Below are 21895 nucleotides of genomic sequence, written 5' to 3'. Positions count from 1 at the left end.
GGCCTCCTTCTGAATCGGCAGCATGTGCTGGCGAGCTCGGGCTCTGACCCGGGGGCTGAGCAGCTGCACGATCGCTCAGCTCATCCACTGTGACAGCCCGAAATCCAAAGTGCAACCGCTCGGTCGTGGGAGTTTATCATCTGTAAACACACATATCACTGATCAGGGAGCAGTCAGCGGGCGCGCCTCGTACAAGCAGCGATGAGGACAACTGCTCCCCAAACAGGGATCATCGGATTGTGAGCTAACAGCCCGAGTGGCTTCCTGCCAGGTAGACGCACCTGCGGCTCTAAACAGACTGTGTCATCGACGCAGTTAAATCATTACATACGGCTGAGGAGGACTAAGAAAACCATTAAACAACAGCTGCTGGGAAACAACCTTTAGTCTCAGCAGCGATCAAGCGTTCACTCGTTCTACGATGTGACGTTTTACACGATGTTTAACGGTGGTGGTAGAACAGCAAAGAGATTGTCCAGTTAAATCACATTTATACACAGATTGAAGAAAGACTACAAGATGTCTCACTACATAGACTTTATATAAAGACAGATGATATGACAGCTACTAAAAGTGAAGCCAATCAAACAAACAAAATATCATGATCACCCCCTAGTGGCCGGTTGCATTATAGTTCATAAACCCCACCCCTTGTTTTCTGATAGTTTGTTGATGCAATTCCAAGTGTTTGTGTTTTGCACCGGCTGAATTCGAGTCCAGTATTTACTCTCCGTTAACTCGTTTTTGGTCTCCACCAACCCCCCCCCCCCCCCCCCCCCCCCGAGGGGATGCGTCTGACTCTTAAGCTGTTAAATGCTCCACTGTGCTCACCGGCGAGTCACTAACTGGATGTTTGAGCTCTTTTCCCATGAAGACAGCTGTTTGCTGCATCTGGAGACGATGCCGATGACTTGATCCGTGAGACTAAATCAGAAACAGGGACTTTGCTCGTCAGGAAACCAAAACATGTTGACCAGACTAAAGGGTTTCACTGGGCTGATGGGAGTGATGATTTCCTTTGGATTTGTCAGCACAAATATGCCCCACAGATATTATAAGATATTCACCATTATTATAAAAACACGTTCATCAGTGCAGCTACAACCAGGAATGAAGAGGAAAGAAGCAGGAACAAATGAAACGTGTAGGAATTACCGTGTGGACACCTGACCTGAATATTCAGGTTCGGGATTGGGTTCAGTCACATCTATTCAATATTTGTTTACATTTTATGAGCAACAACAACTTTATTTGTCCCCGGAGAACAATTCTAAGGCTCTTTGAACATGCCAAAAAATAAGTTAAAGCAATGACGATAACAGTTTCCCGTTCCACTCGTCCTCTCGGCTCTCTGAATGGTCCCCGGTCACTTCAGAGCTAACCGGTGAAGCGCCAGGAGCTCCGACCCGTTCACCAACTCTCTGGCCCTCGTTGGAATCTCCGCCAAAACATAATTTGTAACAGCCCCACCATTTCTGTGAGAACCGCTCATCTGAAACAAATCCAGTGATGTGCAGATACAGATGGTGCAGCAGAACCAACTGTTGTGTGAGTTACTGCCCTGATGGACACTCGGCTCAGACATACAACTGCATCTCCACGCCGGGAAGATGGAGGCTCGAAGATGCTCCGCCCGGCACGTGACGAGCCAACAAGTGGATCCAGCCCGACAGCAGCCCGGGGTCGAGCCTCTCGTCAACATCATGATCCGACGCTCAAAAGACTCATGCAACCTGTCAGCTGCCATCAGAGCCTCCATTCACACGCTTCTCCACATTAGCCATCAGCCCCGAGACGGGACAGAGTGCTGAGAAGGTCACAGGTCACAGCCACTTAGCGCTGTCGACAGGCGTCTACGTCAATTCAGTCCTACGTTAAAAAAGAAAAGGTGGGATTTTATGGGTGTTTTGCTTTGAACTAAATCTATTATTAATCTATCAAAGTCTATTATAATCAAATATGAAGGAGCGGATAATGACCTGTGTATTTGCATGTGATTTTAAGGAATAAACAATATAGGCTCAGATCAGAACTAGGGTTGCATATGGAATATAAACAAATTCACAAAAGGCAGAGAATGAGAAGAAAGATTATTTACTTCTGGACTGAAGAGATAAGCAAACCAAAATAAGAAAAGCGTGGAAAAAGCAGCAGAAAATGATAATAGCATATTAGGAAACTAGAGTCTAGTATATAGTTCAGAACCTGGAGCTGAAATTTCTACAAGATGCTGAAGGGTAAAGGTATCAATGATCCTGAGTCCGATCTCATCCATCAGTAAACTCATGTATCACAGTTTATTTCTCCAGCAGATCATGAAAAATCCTGCTATTAAAGACAAAACTTCACCACCTCAAAGCCAAAATGTCGACTTCCTGTGTTATTCTATATCTGAAGAGGTGGGCCCTGTTAAAATCATCATCTGAGCGCTGAGGTGACTTATCATCATCATCCGCTTCCTCTGAAGTCAAACGACGCTTCATAAATATCTGTGCTTACTTGCGTTGGAATCCCCCCCCCCCCCCACCCGGTGTCCAGAGAAGAAGATGCCGTTCGGGGGGGTGGGGGGGGGGGGGGGAGACAGATGCTTTCAGCCATGTATTATTCACTCCTTTAATTCCACCGCCCTGCCGCAGAGAAAACAAGAGTCTGTGTTTATTTCATTCATCTTTTAAATCCACAAATAGATGGCTGCCAAATGTTCCTGGTTCAAAACGTATTGCCGGGTATCAAATATGCATTTTAGGAGTTTTGGTGCAAAGCAGGCTAGCTGTTCCCCCTGATTCCAGTCTTTATGCTAAGCTAGGCTGCTTGCCACCAAGCTTTAGATCCATATACATAGAAGCAGAAAAAAACAAAAACATGACCAATTTCTTTAAGTGGTTATAAACCGAGGCCAAGCAGTTTCTAACAGATTGTTGTGTGTTGTTTTTGTTGTCTTTCAGGCCCATTAACTGCACTGACACGCACAACACAAGATAAATAAATAAAAGCCGCCGCAGATGAGCCGGTCGAAAGCTGCATTTCAAACTCCATGATGTTTAAACTCGCTCACACGGGCGGACGGACGTTTTCAGAGCGTCCCGCGGAACGGAGCACTCTCCCAGAATGCACCGAGATTCGGCGGTGGTGGTGGGGGGAGGGGGAGGGGGGGGGAAGTGGCCGAACAGATTGTTATGTCACCATTAGGGAGCCGCAATAAAGTCATATTTCTTTTGCATTTTGCATGACCGGAGGGCTTTCCACTCTCGCCTGTCTGCTCGCCTCACGTCAGCCGCCCAGTAAGTGGAGCAGTTCTGGGCTGCAGGTTTTGCCTCGCTGCAGCCGGAGTGTTGTCTGTGCCGGGGAGCGTTGCATGACTACACTCAGCAGTGCCCAATTTTGTCGACAGCGCTATAGCGGGGAGAATAAAACGTCTCAGGCCTCATTAAACACCCACATATTTGGAAATTAGAAACCAGTGATTCACCATCAAGAGGGGACGAGGGAGATCAAAATTGGATTCTTTTGTAAACGCGCTTTTCACGAGCCACACGCGGGAATGGAGAGTGAACCAAACCTTCAATTTTTTTGCAAAACACAATTTCCCTTGATTTCCTTCTGTTGCGAATCTCAGCCATTGTTTGCACGTGTCACGATTTTTGTTTGTGATAAACAAAGACAATCAAGTGCGTAAAAGATGTATTGTGTTTTCCTCTGAGCTATAAAACACTAAAGCCGTTCTGACAGATACTTTTTTTTTTTTGTGTAGCCAGGAGCTGATGATGAGAACAGGACAACGATGCCTCGTCTCTGCTGCTCTGCTGTAAATGTGGCTGCACTGTAAAGAGAACACTGTCATATTAATTCTGTTCTCAGACGGTAATACCGAAATATACGGCTCAAACTTTGCCGGCTTTCACATGAATATTTGACCAGTTGCTAAACCTTCATCGTCAGACGGTATATTTGAGGTCAGCAGCCGTAGTTTCTTTGTCTGCAGCCTGACGCTGAAGTTCAATTAAAAAGTTAAAACGTGATAGATAGAATCCTTTAATACACAGAAGAGATCATGTTTCTTAGAATTTGGCACAATTTTACTTTGGCGACAAGGAAGAAGATCTGTGACTTTCCTTCTCTGATACTCTCTGACCAACGCTCTGCTTACTGAGGATGCATCACATCCATGGGAGTCTAATCTACACCAGGTCGTTCTCTGGTGCTAACATGAATAAATAATGTTGGACACTTGCATTTGGTCTCAGAAGCCAAACATTGGGCACCTTTTTCAGCCCAGATTTCACCAACAGATGCATTTGTATGGTCGTCACATAAATGTTTATTCTTTTTTAATTCTTTTGTAAAATTGAATATGAAATAATCCTAGTAATGTTTTAACTGTGTGTTATCATCCAAGTTGTATTAAATGTGGTTTTTCTTCTCTACGGAGGCCGCCATGGTTTTTACAGAAGCCCAAACTGGACAAACTAAATACCTTTTGAGTTTTTATGACAACTGAAGGTTTCTACAGGTTCTCTTTCATGTATGGAAGGGGAGGGGGAGGTGAGGGTTGCTCATCTGTCGTCAGTTGACAAACGGCAGTGACAGGATCTGAAGACGTGAATCTTCACTTAATATGATTTTATCTACTGCCTTACAACACCACCAGGGATCTTCATGGACTAGCATTCTGATACTTTACTTGAGTAAAAGTACTACTTTCACACTTAGGAAATACTGCGCTATAAGTAAAGGTCCTGTGTTCAAAACCTTAAATTAGTAAATAATGTGTTTAAAAGTATAAAAGTTGCTGAATGCCAATACTAATGTAACGTATAAATACCTCAAATTTGTACTTAACAGTAGTACAAAAGTACTTTGTTTCTAATATTTCAGACCCACAAATGTCCTCAAATAAAAAATCCAACAACCTATTTCAGCAAAAGTAAACAAGCGGTCAAATCGTCCAGTAGATCTTTGCGGTTTTCGGTCCCAAACAACCTTCATCTCTTTGATATCAGACGTACAGATGAAAGAATGGCGTGTGAAGCAACCGGCCCATGTTCTTCCCGCCCTGTGATCCCACACGGACTGGTTGATAGATTCCATTACCAGCCTTTCTCAAGTGGGCACTGCTGCCGCTCGCCTCTTCCTCGTGCCTCTCTGGGTTTCATTTGAGCCAAAAAACAGCCACAGGATACAACTTCCAAGGCATTAGCATTCTCTGCAGTCACCCGGCAAAATATATCAGATCTGCCTAGTTTAAAGTGACAGGGTGCTTAAACTACAGTACATGGGGGTAAGAAACAAGCGCCTCCCGCTAACTACAAACACATCGTGTAAGGCTCAGGCCCTTTCATGTGCCGCAGTCTGCGCCGTACTGTACTTCCCAGCACTATAGTGTTACACCTCCTGGGTACGCATGCTAATGTCTTTTTAAGCAACGGCGACTTTATGATGTGGTTCAAAGCAGTTCGGGGGCAACGGGATGGAATCGGCCGAGGAGTCCAACAATTGATATTTAATTCATCGTCCAAGGGTTTGGTCTCAATCTGCAGAAACTGAAGAGATTAACTTGACTCGGATGTTTCTCTAACGTGGCGAGGTGGCTACATCTCAAACCCACATGCACATAAATCTATTAATGATGTGCAGAATATGCCAGCTAAACTCATGTGTAATTTATATATATATAAACGTATATAAATGATAATTGTTTGCATCCTTTTAGTGTCAGATAATAATAATCAGTTTGTCATAGCTTAACAAAACAATCCCAGAATAAAGCTTGGCCTACTCACGTTCTTCCAGAGCTTTCTGCTACAACCCACAGTCTTCATCAGTGCATCATGGACCTGTTGACAAACCAGAAGACATAGTTTTTTGGTTATTTAAGCTGAAACCACTAAAAAAGACAAGTAGGTAGACTTAAGGTGAAATGGTTTTCGTTAATAGATTGTATATAAAATGGAGGAAATGACAGCTCCACAAAAAACTGAGGCCAAAGTGACTGGATGGCCTTATAGGTCATAAACCCCGCCTCCGCCATGTTCATTGAGAGGATGTGGACCAAAATAAAGTCAAAGTACACACCAAATACTTTTTTCTACAAAGTGTTTTCAGAAGTGTAGATCCTTAAATTCATGATAGAGATAAAAGTGGTTTGAATTAGTTGTTAAATGCTACAAAACATCCCAATTGGTGTGTACCTGTTGGTAACTGGGATATTTTTGGCCTAATTCCTGCATAGTGGGAGGAAGTGGAGACGGGTCGTCCATCTTTATATTCAGTCCTTGGACATGCATGTTATAGTGATTTGAAAGTTTCTGTTACTTCTATACCGTGATCGAACCAACAACCCTTTGACGAAGTAGCAGAACTATTGAATCAGTAAATCCAGTTTTGAATCCTCCTTTAACTGCATATGAACAACATCATTGACCCTGAATGGGTTCGGCCCTTATGAGCTGCACCCTCCTTTGCATCCGCCCCGCCCGACACTGTGCAGCATCTCTTTGCGAGCTCTCAACCACCGTTTGCACAACATCCAGCGTAGTGTTGTGAAACATCCTGTCCACAGGAAGAGGGGGACTGGAACCAGAGCCCCTCGCCTCGACTCCAGTGGTGAGAGTAATTTGATGTAATTGCACCGTGGGTGAAACCTTTGAAGACCCAGTTTGTGTTGTGAGTGAACTAATGATGATGAGAGCTTGTTCGCCTGTCGATAGCGATTAGAGGCGCGACCACTTTTTTAAGAAGCATATCTCGTTTAATCTCCAGCCCAAATTAAATATTGGTTTTCTAAAAACACCCAAGACATACAGTAGTGCGTCCACCTCCCGATACAATCATCAGGGGCATTTGTACATTGTCAGGAGCCATGAAGATCAACAGTAGGAGACTGACTGTGGGGATCAGCCATGTGGAAGGGACAAAAGAATATATTTACATTTTGGCTGCAGGGAAAAACTGTGTCGGTTACAAACAATACGCAGAGAGCGAGGAGAACCGGAGGCTTTGAAAGGCCGCCGCCTGCACCACATGATATAGATTACCCTGTGGAGAAATCTGGGCGCCCATTAACGCCCCTGTTTGATCTCAACGGCACAAATTGATCCAAGGTGAAGAAATTGTTGCGTAATTATGATTGATGATGACAAGAAGGGGGGAAATGATTTGTGCCTTTACATCCTCAGTTCCTGAAGGAAGCTCAAATGAAATGTGAAGACGAGATGGGACTGAAAACGGGAACAAATGGGGTTCGACTACTGTATTTCTACAATCCCTCCTTGGCACATTGCAAAAGAGAAAAAAAACTTTTTTAGACCAAAAGAGATGAATATATTAATAAGTATTTTTAACTGTATTTAAACATCACTTTCTAGTCTTCATAACCACTCAAATTGCTTTATCACACTCACACACATTCTCTCGCTGCCATCAGGGACAATTTGGGTTCAGTGTCTTGCCCAAGGACACTTTGCCATCCGGTCTGAAACTGGGAATCAAACCACCAACCCTCCGATTAGTGGACAACCCGCTCCATCTCCTGTGCCAGTATAAAGATGGTTTAAATTTGTTTTTGTATTTAAAAAGGTCTAGACCTATGACATTAATGAGGTTATAATTTTGCCTTGTAATCATAATATTACATAACTGGAATCACACTCAGTCGAGCGGAAACCTGCCCCGAGGCCCAACTGTCCTAAATGATCCTTCCCTTAAACTCAAGCAGGCTGCACTAACTTTCACACACTCATAGAAATGAGTCCCCTAAATATTCCAGATTTCTTTCATCAAGATCCGTGATTCATTCTCTCATGATTCAACTCATCTAGCAAATTTAAAGAAAGTGAGAAAAAAAAATCCTTTATCTGTTTATCTGCTAAATTTATGGGGGGGTAGTGGGACCAGGTTTCGTGGAAATCCGCTCAGTAGTTCGATACTTCTGTCATCGGTGTACTGCAGTATCTGGTAAATCAGTGAATGTCCGATCTGTGCAGATATTCAAACATCTGTATTAATCTATTTTCAGTTAAAAAATAGGTCAATTTAAATCAAATCCTGAAGGAAAGTGGATACACTGCTTATGCAGGAAACCGACAATATGGGACACATTACACACAACACATCCGGAACACATTAATACGACTACATTTCAGGCCCGGGGCCAAACATCAGTGTGAACTAAAGCACATTTCATAAAAAAGGACCCCGACTGTTTACTAATACATTCAACTTAAACACACACACACGATTTAACCATTTCATTCTTACACTTATAATAAAGTGAATGATTTGTAATGTTGTTAATCTCCAGAATAAAATGTCAACAGCCCAAATCTGTGAAAACGTATCCGAGACAAATCTGAATCCACGACTTCTTTTCCCATTCCCCCCCTTAAGCAGTCGAGCCTTCCACGTTTTCTTCCGACAGCCTCAATTGAGCAGGAAGGATTCGTACAGTGTGTGTGTGGGGGGGGGGGGGGGGGGGGGGGGGGGCATCTGCGACTCGGTGTCTAGAATAACTCTCTAAATAAAGAATAAAAGCAATCTGCTCTCGTTTCACTCAGTGCACCTTTCTCCCTCCCTGTTGCCAGGGGGATGACCGAACGCATTTCGTATGCAGGCGTCGCGCTTCACTGCCTCCCCCCCCCCGAGCTCAAAGCAGAATCATGTTCCACTTTAAAAAAACGTTAATTTTTACATTTTTTATGACCGGCTGATGGCTTTCAGTAAGCGAGCGCTGCTTACATGGGAAGATGTTCGGGGGAAATCCTCCCTCACACTCCTGCAGATCCTCATCCTGGATTAAATGATCTGTTCCCGGTGAGACGTGGTTTTATTTGTGGACCTAGGAGGAGAAATTACTTACAGTTTGCAATATTCATAAGGATTTAAATAGAAAAAACTTTATATTTGTGGATGGAAAATCGTTTTTTCCCCACATCATTGTTGTGCGCACATGCATCGTGTGTTAGCTTGCTGCGATGGAATCCAGTTAGTCAAGGAGATTCCTCAATTTCACGGCTGATTAGGCTGATGCCAGGATTATCTCTTGTTATTTTAAGGCATATAATACAAGATTAGGACTTAATGGGATGTGTGAAATCAGCTGGAAGACACTGGGGGGGGGGGGGGTGGGAGGTTGGGGGGACAGCTACAAAATGCAGCTCATGCTCAAGGAGAAATTATGAATTTGCTGACCAAGGCTCTGTATCCAGAGGGAGAGCTTGACACATAAAGCAGTCAGTGCACCCCCCCGCATTAAGAGTTCAGTTGTGCAGCGAGTGAGGAACATGAGGTCATCCTCTTCCCAGTGGACAGCTCGCTGACCAGTGTTGGGAAGAGAGGTTTCAACGTGTCTGAGATACGAGCTAAGTGGTTTATAGCACAAATTCCGCCCAAACCTCTACGGTAATTAGCTTGTGCTCAGCGCTGTCATATTCAGAAGTGCATCTGCCTCTGAAAAAAAAAAAAACAGGGCAAGAAAACAAGAAGCCAGGCCTCCCCGGGGTCAGTGCCCACCGCAGCCGGGATTATGGCACCAAAGGAATCCTGGGAAGCGTGTATTGATTCGGCCTGACACTTGCTGCCACATTTAGCTTTCGCCGCCGCTGACTCGCAAAGGCTTCAAGCGGTTATCTGCCACATTCTCTGCCATCTTTAAAGAGCAATGAGAAATTACCTCGTGCCACGGAAAGATTTATCATCGCGTAATTAGCCCCGGTGCACCTAACGGCAGATCACTGTTGAGTAAGAGCTTAAAGTTCATGTGCACGGGACTATGCTTAATTAACTTGCAGCGTGAGCATGTGGTGACGGAAACACTGGCCTTTATAAACCAGGGTTGGTTTCTCAGACTGCACTGTGAGGTCTGAGAGTGGAGCTGCCACTGTCGGGACCATGATGCATCAGGGCAGGAGAAGAAATGCAGTGCAGAAAAAACATTGTCAGAGGCATTTGTGTTTTTTTGGGGGTAGACAGTCATTACCTCTCGCTGCCGCTAATCCCCGGTTGCTGATCTGGATTAGGGGCCAGATCCTTGTCCAGGGAATCTTTTATGGATTTTGATGAAAAGAAAAAGAGAATCAGGACCTGATATCTGTTTAGCTTGATTGAATTCAAGGGGACTGCTGGTGGACATTCTTTTCTTTATAGGAAAGTATTTAAAACTCCATATTAGATACTCACTCTGCACAGGTTGAGTCCTCGGTCTTTATCCAGCCGTCCACTGACTCCTGGTCCACATCTCTGGCCCCCCGATAGGTCTGGGTAGGAGGTCACATGACGACACCTGAGCAAAGTCAAGCTAATTGAAAAAGTAAAGAGGCTACAACAAAAAGCTCTAAAACATGCAACGTGTGTATCTTGAGTTAATTTCATAAATGTGATTAACAGCATTGCTGCAGCAAATATGCATAGGAAAACATTTACATTATTAGCATGTATACATTTAACTAAGATTTAAGCTTGAAAAAGGCACGACAGACATTTGAACAGACACCATCACAGATTTGAAAGCATCAGCTCGGGATGTGTTGCAGGAGCAGCCATGTTTCAGCCCTGCACTCCCCTGACATCTGATCCGTTATGTTTAGTGAGATTTGCTCCAGTGTCGTGAGCAGATTTGACTCCTCACATGCCCAGCGTGCACATTCCCGCTCAGCTGTAAACATGTCATCACCCACTACTGCTGCTCCGCACGATTCCGGGGCAACTGCCTCCGTGCAAAGAGCAACTCTCCGCAGACAGATTGGTCCGGAATCATCCAACACTTTAGCCTTTGGAGAACCCCATTGGCTTTAAGTGGCCAAATGCCATCTTCTTTTATTCATGTGACGGCACTTGTGCGCCCTTTAATCCGGCGCTCTCTCTCTCTCCGAGCAGTACTACAAGTCTCACCCCCTTCCTCGTCTACAACTGTCAGCCAGATGTGATTTCTCGTTTTAACGTTTTCCATTTGATCTAATTCTCTGGGCAACAGTTGTAACATCACAAGGCATCTTCCTCTGCGTCTCCGTCAGCTGCAGACGCGGTTGTGGGAGCGCGCTGGACGAAATGGGCAGGGACAGCTTCACAACCGCCAGGGGTGTTATTCTAAGATCGGGCTGGAATCAGAAGTTTTGTCGGTTTCAGTTAACCAGGCCGCCGCTAAATGGCTTAAGCCGGGTACGGGCGAAAGCTCTGAGATGTCGCTGCATGACAGCTAAAGTAGCCGGACATGTACCCAGCCTAAAGAGCCCTCAGGCGCTCTCTTCTTCATGACTGACTTTTAAGTGTTTCATCCGAGGGACGCAGCGATAATGTGCATTAAGATCAAGAACACTTATTTCAATTGTGCTTCATGTTTTATTCTGGCCCTTAATTTCGGCAGCGTCTAGACATGTGCGTTTGCCGAGAATAACTCGCATGGGAGGATCCCGGGCTGTGAGAGCAGAGTTGACTTTAAGTAGGCAAACATTCATCTTCCCTATTATTTTGTTGCCGTGAAGGAATTTGCCTTTTAAGCTTCGTTAAAAATGCAAAGCCAAAGCAAACACATTTCCGACATATGCTAAGGGAATAAATATATACATTACATTCTGTGCACCGGTCGTCTGTAGTGTATTTGGACGAGAGTATTCTAGAGTACTAGAGAGTATTCTAGAGTCCTCTACTCTATGGCAGCAGGAGGATGTATGTGAATCTATCAGACTAGATGGACGACATGACATTTCCTTAAAAGTGAAGCCACCTGGTGGCTGGATGCAATATAGGTCATAAAGCGCCACCTGCTGGCTACAGGAAGTGAAGCGTTTATCCTTAGTGCAGAGCTTAAAACGCACACAAGGCGGAGACGTGCGCTTGGTCATCGATCACTCTCTCTTCCCCGACTGCAACATACTTGAAATCGCCTGTGCTCGGGGCCCGTTAGTGCTACAACGTAGCCCTAGTTTTAGTTAGTTCTTATCAGACTGAAGTATTAAAATTGTATTTTTTCAATAATTTGGGGTTTAACTGTTTTTTTGACGATATAAAAATAGGTTGAAATATTTTGATTGACAGCTGAAAATGACTCAGCATTGGTTAACCATGTGTATCGGTGGGACCTCTGTACCGTGGCTCCACCCCCCACCAAGTGCTACTGCACAGACTCTGGCTCTGAACGCCCAAGATATTTTGGCTTCATTTCTGGAAGGTGGGAGGAAGTGGAGAAGAGTCAGCAATCTTTATATACGTGGTGTTACAGGTATAGTTAAACACTTTGGTTCATTGACAAAGAAAAATAATCACCTTTAAAATAATGTCCTCCAGAAAACAGGACAAAGTTATACATCACATTAAAGTATAGTAAAAACTACATTGACAGTCATTAGAGTGCATTTCTTCAGGCTGAACAAACCTACACATGATAGTAGTAGTAACAATAGCGAACGATCTGATAACAAAACTGTCATTAAACAAAGTCCAAAAAAAAAGGAACATTAAAGTTAATGTCACATATTTTACTCAACTAAGTTTACCCGCTTCAGAGAAATAAACTTAACACGGCATTAAACACCACAACATGTAACATGCAATAGAAAAGCTACAATTCAACAACAAGCCATTTAAAAGTATGCAGCAGTTAAAGAAAGCTACCGCACCAGGACTTCATTATTCATGCAGTTGTTTATTTCACAGGGAAAATGCATTAGAGAAACATTGATGCACACATGAACTGCATGTTGGATTTATACATCTAATGTGAAAAATGTAAAATTCATTTAGTAGGTTTTGCACAATACTGCAAACAAACTTGACAGAAGTAAATATCAGCATCACACTTTACTCTAAAATGCATCTGTCCAGGTAACAGCAGTTCCCCCCCCCCCCCCCCCCCCCCCCTCCCCCTCCTCACACAGGTGACACCAATCACAGTCCATGAGGGTTTGGAGAAGAAACATAAAGATGTGTTAAAAAACTGTTAAATGAATGCTCAGGAAGTGACAGCGGCTTCTAAGAGTCATCTAACAAAACACGAAGAAGAAGAAACACACAGAAGAGCCTCTGAGGTCAAATCCTCCAGCATCACTGAGTTCAAGCATCCGAACTCAAAAGAAAACCAGTGAAACACAACACGTGGTAAAGCAGCAGAATATTCATCTGACATAATCGATTTCAATCCAAGCTTTTTCCACATCCACACGATAGAAAAGATCCGGAAACACACAGATTCAAACCTGATCGATCACATTGTGGGAATCATTAATTCACCAAACCATGCTCATCTGGGCCAAGCGTGGACCGAGACACTAATCAAACAACTGACCCCATGTGGTCATCTACACACACAGACACACACACACGTAGTTCAATAAAATGCAGCCTGAAAACAACACAACACTGAAATAACAACAAACTTTATCTAAAGGAAACAACAACAAATCTCACCTGTGGCTTCAGAGGACACCTGCAGGAAAGGGACTCATTTACTGACTGTGGCGTCATCACTTCCTGGGTTTCAGCCAATCAGGACATCACAGTTATTTTCTGTCAAGTCCCGCCCCCTTTCACTGCTCTGATCAAATCAAACTCGTGCTTGAGAACCCCCCCCCCCCCCCCCCCACCCCCACTCCAGCGTTTCACCAGGAAATGCACCACATGAATAAATGAAGCACGTCAGAAATCCCACTTTACAAGCAGTTTGCACTTTTGCATCAAACTTGCATGAATTCACCTCAATTGAACAAGGAAAAAAATCCACTTTCATTGAGTTTGAACCTTTTATCAACGTCTGATTTTTACTTAAAATGCTCAAAATGGTTATTTTCATGTTTCTGTTTTGCACCGACAACCACAAAGGCAGGTAAATGCAGTATTAATACATGATATGCTATATATGTTAAGAATAATTATGTAAGTGATTGATCCGGAGCTCTGCAGGCCTCAGGACTAAATGTGAACGTAGTCATATGCATTCTTTATATTGAAGATGGTTACACTGGTTTATTACTGGGGAAGTTAAGGACACATAACTTTATGTCTGGCATTATCCAAATATTATTATTAGGTCTCATTTTTAATCAGTAAAGCAATAGTCACAGAATAACACACACGTTGCAGTTGTTCCCTGTTAAAATCACATCCTCATTTCCAACATGAAATTTTCCAACAGTCATACAAATTATCAATTTGAGTGAAACTCTGTTTTTCCTTCTTTTGGGAGGGGGGGGGGGGGGGGGGGGGGGGTCCAGCTCCATCATGCTCTAACTTCTCAGTCTCTCTGTTGTGTATATGACAGCATGTTAGATATTATTAATAAATCACTGCCTGGGCTCTGGTTAACCACAGGTAATAAATCATCCTATCTATTATGAACAGAAATCATTTGTACACAGTAAAACAAGAGAGAGGAGAAGAAGTACTCAGAGTGGTACTGCACAGTCCAAGGTTGGACAGATCCCTGAGCTACTTGAGTAAATACATAATTGTACTTAAGTATTTGCTAAAAACCCAGTAAAAGAGACAGTTGGTTGGAGGAGGCTGTGTATTCAAGATTTTTTTATAGTGAGCAACTCTCACTCCGGACGTTTTGTTGGTGAAAGACCAAAGCAGAAGGTCTCAGCTTCCCAGAACCACTCAGCACATGAGGATTCGATGAGGAATCACAGACTCTCGACCACATTGTTTTGTTACATTTTTCTTCCAACTTCTTTGCTTTGTATTTTTTCTTACGCACCAAAATGTGTGGCACAGCTACAAGGGCTCGGTTTGACCCACACTCTGCTCTCAGAGCCGCCGCAACTCCTCATGGCATCGACCCCACGAGATGATGGAGACATTCAGGTTCACCTTCATGCTTCCAGTCTCCTGTTCTACCACATCCCAAAAGATACTGGGTTAGGATCTACCGACTGGGGGGGGGGAGACGACCCATCATTATGTTCATGACACACGTGTAAGATTAACTTTTGCTTTTTGACACTAAAAACCACCCAAAATGAAAAAAAGACTAACAAAAGCGATTTTTAAAACTTTTGAAAGTATTTCTACGACCTAATATTCTCTTCTACTTCTACCAAAATCTAAATAAATCAATGCTAAAAACGTTTGACGATACTAACATGCTGTTATTTAGCAGGTCGACACTTTAACATGACTATCGTCTTGTTTATGAACAGAAATACATCTTGCAACCAAAGTTTCATAGTTCGTTTTATTTAGAGGGATCAACGAGCTTATGAAAGTTGACGTTAGGGTGGCGCCCCCACCAGGCGAGGGCCGACACCTGAACGAGCAGACGCCGAGCCTCCGTGCCATCTCCCCTTTGAACCCTCCACCATAAGAGAGTACCAGAGCGTTTCGGGGGCAAATCAAAACATAACGAACACAATCAAACTCTGCAGGAAGATGTCAACAAACACGATCGGTCCCCGGGGCCCGCGGGGTCACGGTAGAGCCTGTGTGGCCTCGTTGTACGGCGACCTCTGACCGTCACGCCGAAGGAGAAACCCCAAACACACCAACAGAAACAAAGAGCCCCTCAAATCCTCGGCGTTACCTCCCAAGTTCAAAAACACGCGGCCTCTTATTTTCAAAGGGGAAGTGACTCCTGCAGACGAGCAGCTGTATTTTTTTTTTCTTTCTATTGTTGGCTTCTGTTGTGGCTGCGGATCCCAAACGCTATTAAAGTGGGAATCACCTTAACCCAGTTGGACCAGCTTTTTTTTCATAGCTGAGGAGTTTTCCAGTAGAGTGATCGTGGGGTTTTGTGCACGCTCACGCTCGACCGGCCGCATTATCTCTGCTTCACGTGTTTCCCCCTCGAGTTTGTTCAGGGTCCGTAACAAAGAAAGTGGCTTATTATCACCCGGTGGAGGACTTGTCTGCACATGTACGATTTGGTAATTGCTGCCGCTTAACCAGCAGACTGAATTGGACTTGACATTGAGCCATTATTGGGAAATGAAATGCTGTTTTTGCAATTATGGGACTTTGGCAGGGCTCAGTGGATCTCCCCTGGAAGAGGAAGACTGGACGAGAGTAGTAATGTATGATGTTGGAGGTTTTGGAACTTTATGAATGAAAGAGGATTCTGATCTGGTAGATTGTTGCTCTGAGCACCGAGCTTCACTTACCGTGGTTTAAATATAATCATGGAAACGAGAGTCAGCTTTTATATACACCTGTTGCAGATCAGATCTTATTAAAGTATTATGTCGAGAGGGAAAAAAACATTTGCAGCTGATGGAGCAGTAAACAAACTATGACACTTCATATCTCAGTTCAGAAAACGTTCCTCTCAAGCTCTGTTCTTTTTTATTTTTATCTTTTACGTTTTTATTTACTTCTTTTCAACCAGGATGTTATTTCCACTCCTGTCTGTGTTTCTCCGGGTGTCAATTTGGTTTCAAAATCACTCAATCACATTTTATTTGAAGCCCATATTCACACATTACAGTTTCATATCTCAAGTTTCATAATCACTCATATCTTAAAATCATTTAAGTGTTAAAAAGTAATCATGACATAACCCCCCCCCCGCTGTGCCACTGGCACCTGGTGGCACTACACTCACATGGTGGACTTCATAAATAGTCATAGTTACAAACTGATCCGGAGGAGGGACGTAAGCGTATCAAAGCTCCTTTGAGAACAGAGAGCAGGTTCACTGAGCTGCAGTGGGGCGTCGCTCACCTACTCGCCAGAAGCGTGACGCTAACACAACATGGCGGCTCGGGGGCGGCTCTCCGCTGCTTTCTCAGCCTCGCCGGGTAATTGGTGACCCGGCACCCCACCTGACATGGGTGGCTCGAGGTGCTGGCCCCCAGAGAGGCATGAGGGGTCAGTCCAACGTGGGATTGTCGCATGCTTGCTGGGAGGAAAGCATGTGACCAGTAAAAGCAGTCGGGTCCTTAAGGCAGAAAGCTATACAGGTCTGGTTTGACACCGTGTTTGGTTTGGGTGACAATCAGTCCAATAACTCCATGTAGATCCATGTGAGGGATTGTTGTGACATTAACGTCCAAGTTTCAACGTTCCTTGTTTAGCCATAGACGCAACCTTTACTCAGATAAATAACAAATACATACACTCCATTGACTACAACTTTAAATACACACACCAAAGACCAACACTCCTTAAGAAGCACACACTCATAGATATCAGTGCCCTAAATATTGCTGATTTTGTTTTCCATCAAGGTCTATGAATTGTCCCTGGGAAAATCTGTGGAAATGTCAAAAAACAGAGGTAACTAAAAAGTTAACAAACTTTCAAACATCTTTTCTGCAGCCTCTTTCTTCTAATATATTTACTTTTAGAAATCTGAATATTCAAATTACACGCTATCGTGATTTACACAACTTGTGTGTCTGTCCTTTGTGTCACTGGGTCAGTATTTCTCAGGCTGACTCTAGATGGAGGTTCCTCCTCTGCTCTTTTGTGAGTTTGGTGCCAAATCATGTGTTTGTGTTTGGTAAATCCCCTGAGAAGCCTGGCACTTTCTTTCTTATCCCACTGACTTGTCCTGGGTCACGTGGTTCCCTAACTGGTCTCCCCTCTATCCCTCTGTAGTAGTTTTCCTCGACCTTTGTCTGGGGGGGAAATATGCTTTTCCCATGCTTCTCCCGTGACCTCACGTAAGAATTCTTCAGAAGCATTTTTTGTTTATAAGATTTGGGACTTCAGCAGATCCTGGGGCTGGTGATGCTCGAGGAGGAGCTCCTCCACTTTCTGCTGATAGGTGAATTCATGTTGTTGTGGTGGGTGTTTCTTAGATGATCATGATTTTAAGGCAAATAGAAGTCACAAAATGCGAATTAAACTTATCTCTTCCGTAAAACTGAAGAATAGAAATTAATATTAAAAATGATCACCCTCAAGTCTCCTAAATAATTTTCTTTATTTGTTGCAATACATCAAATGTTGAATACATTTGTTTAATGTACAGAATGTATGATAATTCTAGTTTATAGACAATGCAATGAGTTCATTATAGAGTTAATAACTTTCTTACCTGCATCAAATGAAGCTTCAGAGCAACCACTGTAATCTAAAAGTTGTTGTCACTGACTTAACAACAGAAATAAACCTTGACTCAGCATAACAACCATGACGCACGTGCACGAAACTATTTCTGCTGTTTGTGAAGAGTGTAGTAACTCAGGTCAGCAGTTTGTGTAGCCTGCCCCCTGGTGGCCAGTTGGCTTCATTACCGACTACAAATGAAATACTTGAGCCAGACTCCTAAATCCAGGTCATTCCTTCAGAATAAAACAACGACCTGTGTAAACTTTAATATGAGGTTTACAGGAAATGTATGTGACACAGTGAAAGCACATTAAAATTATTTATTTATGCTGTAAAATACAAATATAAGTCTTACATTTGAACACTGAAGCAGACTCAAAGCTCTCTGTGAAATCCTGATTGACGCTCACTTGGGGATTAGAGGTGCTTATATTAAGATTTTATAAAAAACATCAAGCACTAAAAGTGTGAAAGCTCAGGGCCAGCCAGCTATCGCTACACGTTTCAGCTGTGTATATACATTAATACAAAGCAGCACGTCCTTTACATGGAGGCCTGGCGTGTGCATGTGTATACCTGCAGGACGTCTCTCAGTAAAGCTCTAGTAGTGCTGTAGCAGCCAGGTGGGGGCGGGCCGACCCGGCAGGACAAAGTAGCTCCACCACCAGGGCTTCTCTGACCTCTCCTCGTGGTTCTGGCTCAGGTCAGCCGCCCTGGTGTAGCGCTCGTACTGGTTGTAAGGGTCAAAGCGGTCGTAACTGGTCGTGATGGTGGCCTCCTCCTCCTGGACGTCGGGCTCCAGCGGCGCCTTCTGCAGCACGAAGTCCACCCGGCCGGCCGTGTGCATACGACGAGGCATGACCACTCTCTTCATGACCCTGGTGTAGCCCGGGGCTGAGGCGCCCACGATGTGGCTGCCGGGGTTGATGAGGCGCCAGTATTCTCCGGTTTCACCTGAGGGGAGACAGAAAGGCCCAATGTGCCGTTTAAGGATAAAACACTGAACCATGTTGCAGGTCATTTGATTGATTTCTCAGGGAGTAATTCATGGTTTTGGTGATAAAATAAATCAGGCCTATTAAGGGGACTGATATTTATGAGAGTGTCCATTTTGGTGCAGATCCAATTAGAAATCTGGATCTACGAATATTAAATGTGGTCTCATAAGATGACTGTTGGACTTTGGCGCTGGTATGTGCCATTCTAACTTGGGTGTAAGTAACTTTAAAGATGTGGAGCCTCCATGTTGGGTCTTCAGTCACTTCCAGTCGAACACACTGGAACTTTCAGAGAAATTCTGGGTTTTCCTAGTTGTCAATTAAATTTGGACATGAACAGATAATTGCAATAACTTCTAACGTGTGACAAAAAATGTATAGTCCTCACCGGTGGTTATATCATGTCGTACTCCTCTGATGGAAATCCTTGCACCTTTTATTGGATTCCCCCCCTCATCTTGTACGATGCCTTTAATGCCATGATGGACCTGAGGGACACCACAACATTGAAAAACAATTCATACACAGAAATTAAGACTTTAGTATAAAAAATCCCTCTAATTCCATATGAACTAGTTTAAATTATATACTTGTGAATACCTTACTTATGCAAAACCCAGAATAGGCGGGACTCGTTCTCACCAGTTCCATGAACGTGAGCAGAGCATCGTGGTTCTCGTGCCAGCCGATGAAGAGCTCCTCCTCGGGGGGGAACCGATCACAGCCCAGCTCCACGGTCACCTCCAGGCAGTTGGTGTGAAGGTAGTTGAAGTCCTGCATACCTGAGCGGTGACAGAACAGAACTGCTTTACCCAGAATCCCTTGGGAGAACTGTGCTGATGTCCCCCCCACATCCTGATCATAACTGACGGTACAGTGACCCCTTGTGGCCTCTGGACACTTCACTTGTCAGACTCACTGCCTGCGATGCTGGACCACTGGGCTCCGTTCACGATTCCCTTCACACTCTGGTGACGAGACGATCCACAGTTTGCGTTTTCGTTGGACATCCTCTCGTGGGAGTTCGCGTATCCTCCCGCCAGAAACTTGAAAACCTACAAAATAAAATACAAAAAATGGTGCATTACTTTTTCCTTCTTCTTTTGGTCATGATGTCAAATTATTTACCAAACTGGGCCATGTACCAAAAACTGTATTTATCCATTATCAGTACATGCATTTCTTTCAATATTGTTTGTAAATATTTGTCATCTCTGATTTATCTATTTATTCAACATATGTTCTTTCATTTAATTGTGTATCCTGTTTATACCACATTTAGCAATTTATGTTGTTAGTCTGTAAATCCTTGTTGCTTTAGATTCTAGTTAAATTAAGGTCAGATTTTCAGTTAATGTTAATATTGTAATCTGGTTTTATGATATCTAATTATTGGAGATTAACATAACAGAGGCCTAACACAATAGAAAACATTTATCATGAATCAAAAATTTATGAACTACTTTATTAATGAACCCTTGTATGCTTTTAATAACTTTAAATTATGAATGTTTTTGACAGCAGTTCTGTGTACACCATCATTCTTTGTGATTAGTTGGTTCTTTTTTTATGAATATTGACATTTAACATCACTTATTTTGAACGGCAAAGTCTGTGAAAATCACATCTTCCTGTTCTGAAGGGGATCCTTTGTTTTTGAAGGAGCCCATTCACCTGATCGTCTGGTGCTGGGGAGAGGAGGTTGCGCTCCAGCGGGTGTTTGGACAGATCGAAGGGATACGACACCACCAGGTCCCCGGCGTGGAAGTTGGCCGAGAGCACGAAGGGGATGGAGCGGATCCATTTCATCACCGCGTACGTCTCCGGTGCAACCTGGATCGCAGCATTAAGACTTTAATCAGACCAAGAAATGTGAGTTCGTTCGACTCCCTTGGCCGTATCACCGAGTACAAGTCACTGGCCTGTATGGGTAAGGGTTCTCACTGTACCTTACCAAACCAGTAATAGTCTGGGATTGAGACGTGGTCAGTTCGGTAGGTCCTTTGTCTGCGTCGGCTGTAAACAATGGAGGTCAAATCGGGGAAGTTTCTGTTCAGGTCGATGTTCTGAGCGTTGCTTTGACCGATATTCCAGGTATCGTATCGTTGACCCTGAGGAATCACAGGGGAGGGTGTTTGAAAGCAAATAACAAAACACATCTCAAAACATGATGCATACAGAGTTTGGAACATCTAACGTGGAGAACTGACCTCCTCCTCCTCGCCGTAGCTGCTGTCCTGCAGTCCAGAGACAGCCGCCTCGTACCCGTCGGGGTTCATGGAGGGCAGGATGTGGATGCGGGTGGTGTTGATGAGCTTCTGCACGCGCTCGTCGCCCAGCAGATACTCCGAGCACAGATACTGAGCCAGGTAGATCAGCAGCTGGCGGCCCAGGACCTCATTCCCGTGCATGTTGCCAATGTACTTCATCTCCGGCTCCACTACACAGGGTCACATTTACAGATACTCAGTGAGAAGGGATAAAGGATGCAGGCTATTTGCTGGATTTCCACAGAGTCTGGTTGGTTCTACTCACGCAGCTCGTGTTGACCTGGGTTGTTTGAGAACTCGATGACGAGCAGCTCCCGGCCCTCCATGCTGCGTCCGATGCTGTAGGTCCTGGCGATGCCGGGGCACTGCTCCTCGGTTTTCTTCAAAATGCTGATCATCTGAGGGTTGGTGTGATATTTGAACTGCAGCGAGGCCAGGGGATCCTCCTGAGGGGGAATCTCCGTGCCGTCGACAGCCTCGGCATCTTCCTCCGCTGGAAAGATGAATTATCGGGTTTGATTCATGTGCGTCTCGGCTTTACTGACTGACATTTTAGATCTCTAGTAAAAAGGCCTCCATTCCTGCAGCGCTGCCAGGGTATAAATAGGATGGTCGTAGAGTCTGGTATGTGCAGCAGAAAGACCGGGAGGA

General features: G+C 44.1%; 1 protein-coding gene across 1 annotated transcript in view; it reads right to left on the bottom strand.

Moving 5' to 3' along the window:
- Window positions 1–17829: 17829 nt before the first annotated feature.
- Window positions 17830–21895, bottom strand: part of LOC128430194 (carboxypeptidase Z) — a 7675-nt gene continuing 3609 nt past the window's right edge. The window contains exons 4-11 of the mRNA XM_053416176.1: window positions 21510–21737; window positions 21185–21414; window positions 20924–21085; window positions 20649–20807; window positions 19894–20029; window positions 19617–19756; window positions 19363–19462; window positions 17830–18930 (exon numbers count right to left, since the gene is read on the bottom strand). Of these exons, the coding sequence (XP_053272151.1) occupies window positions 18578–18930; window positions 19363–19462; window positions 19617–19756; window positions 19894–20029; window positions 20649–20807; window positions 20924–21085; window positions 21185–21414; window positions 21510–21737 (1508 nt within the window). The 3' untranslated portion in view covers window positions 17830–18577. The remainder of the gene's footprint in view (window positions 18931–19362; window positions 19463–19616; window positions 19757–19893; window positions 20030–20648; window positions 20808–20923; window positions 21086–21184; window positions 21415–21509; window positions 21738–21895) is intronic.

The sequence above is a fragment of the Pleuronectes platessa genome, chromosome 23, assembly GCF_947347685.1.
Source record: "Pleuronectes platessa chromosome 23, fPlePla1.1, whole genome shotgun sequence".
Classification (NCBI taxonomy): domain Eukaryota; kingdom Metazoa; phylum Chordata; class Actinopteri; order Pleuronectiformes; family Pleuronectidae; genus Pleuronectes; species Pleuronectes platessa.
The sequence above is the reverse complement of the archived record's forward strand: the minus strand, read 5'-3'. Positions and strand labels throughout refer to the sequence as shown.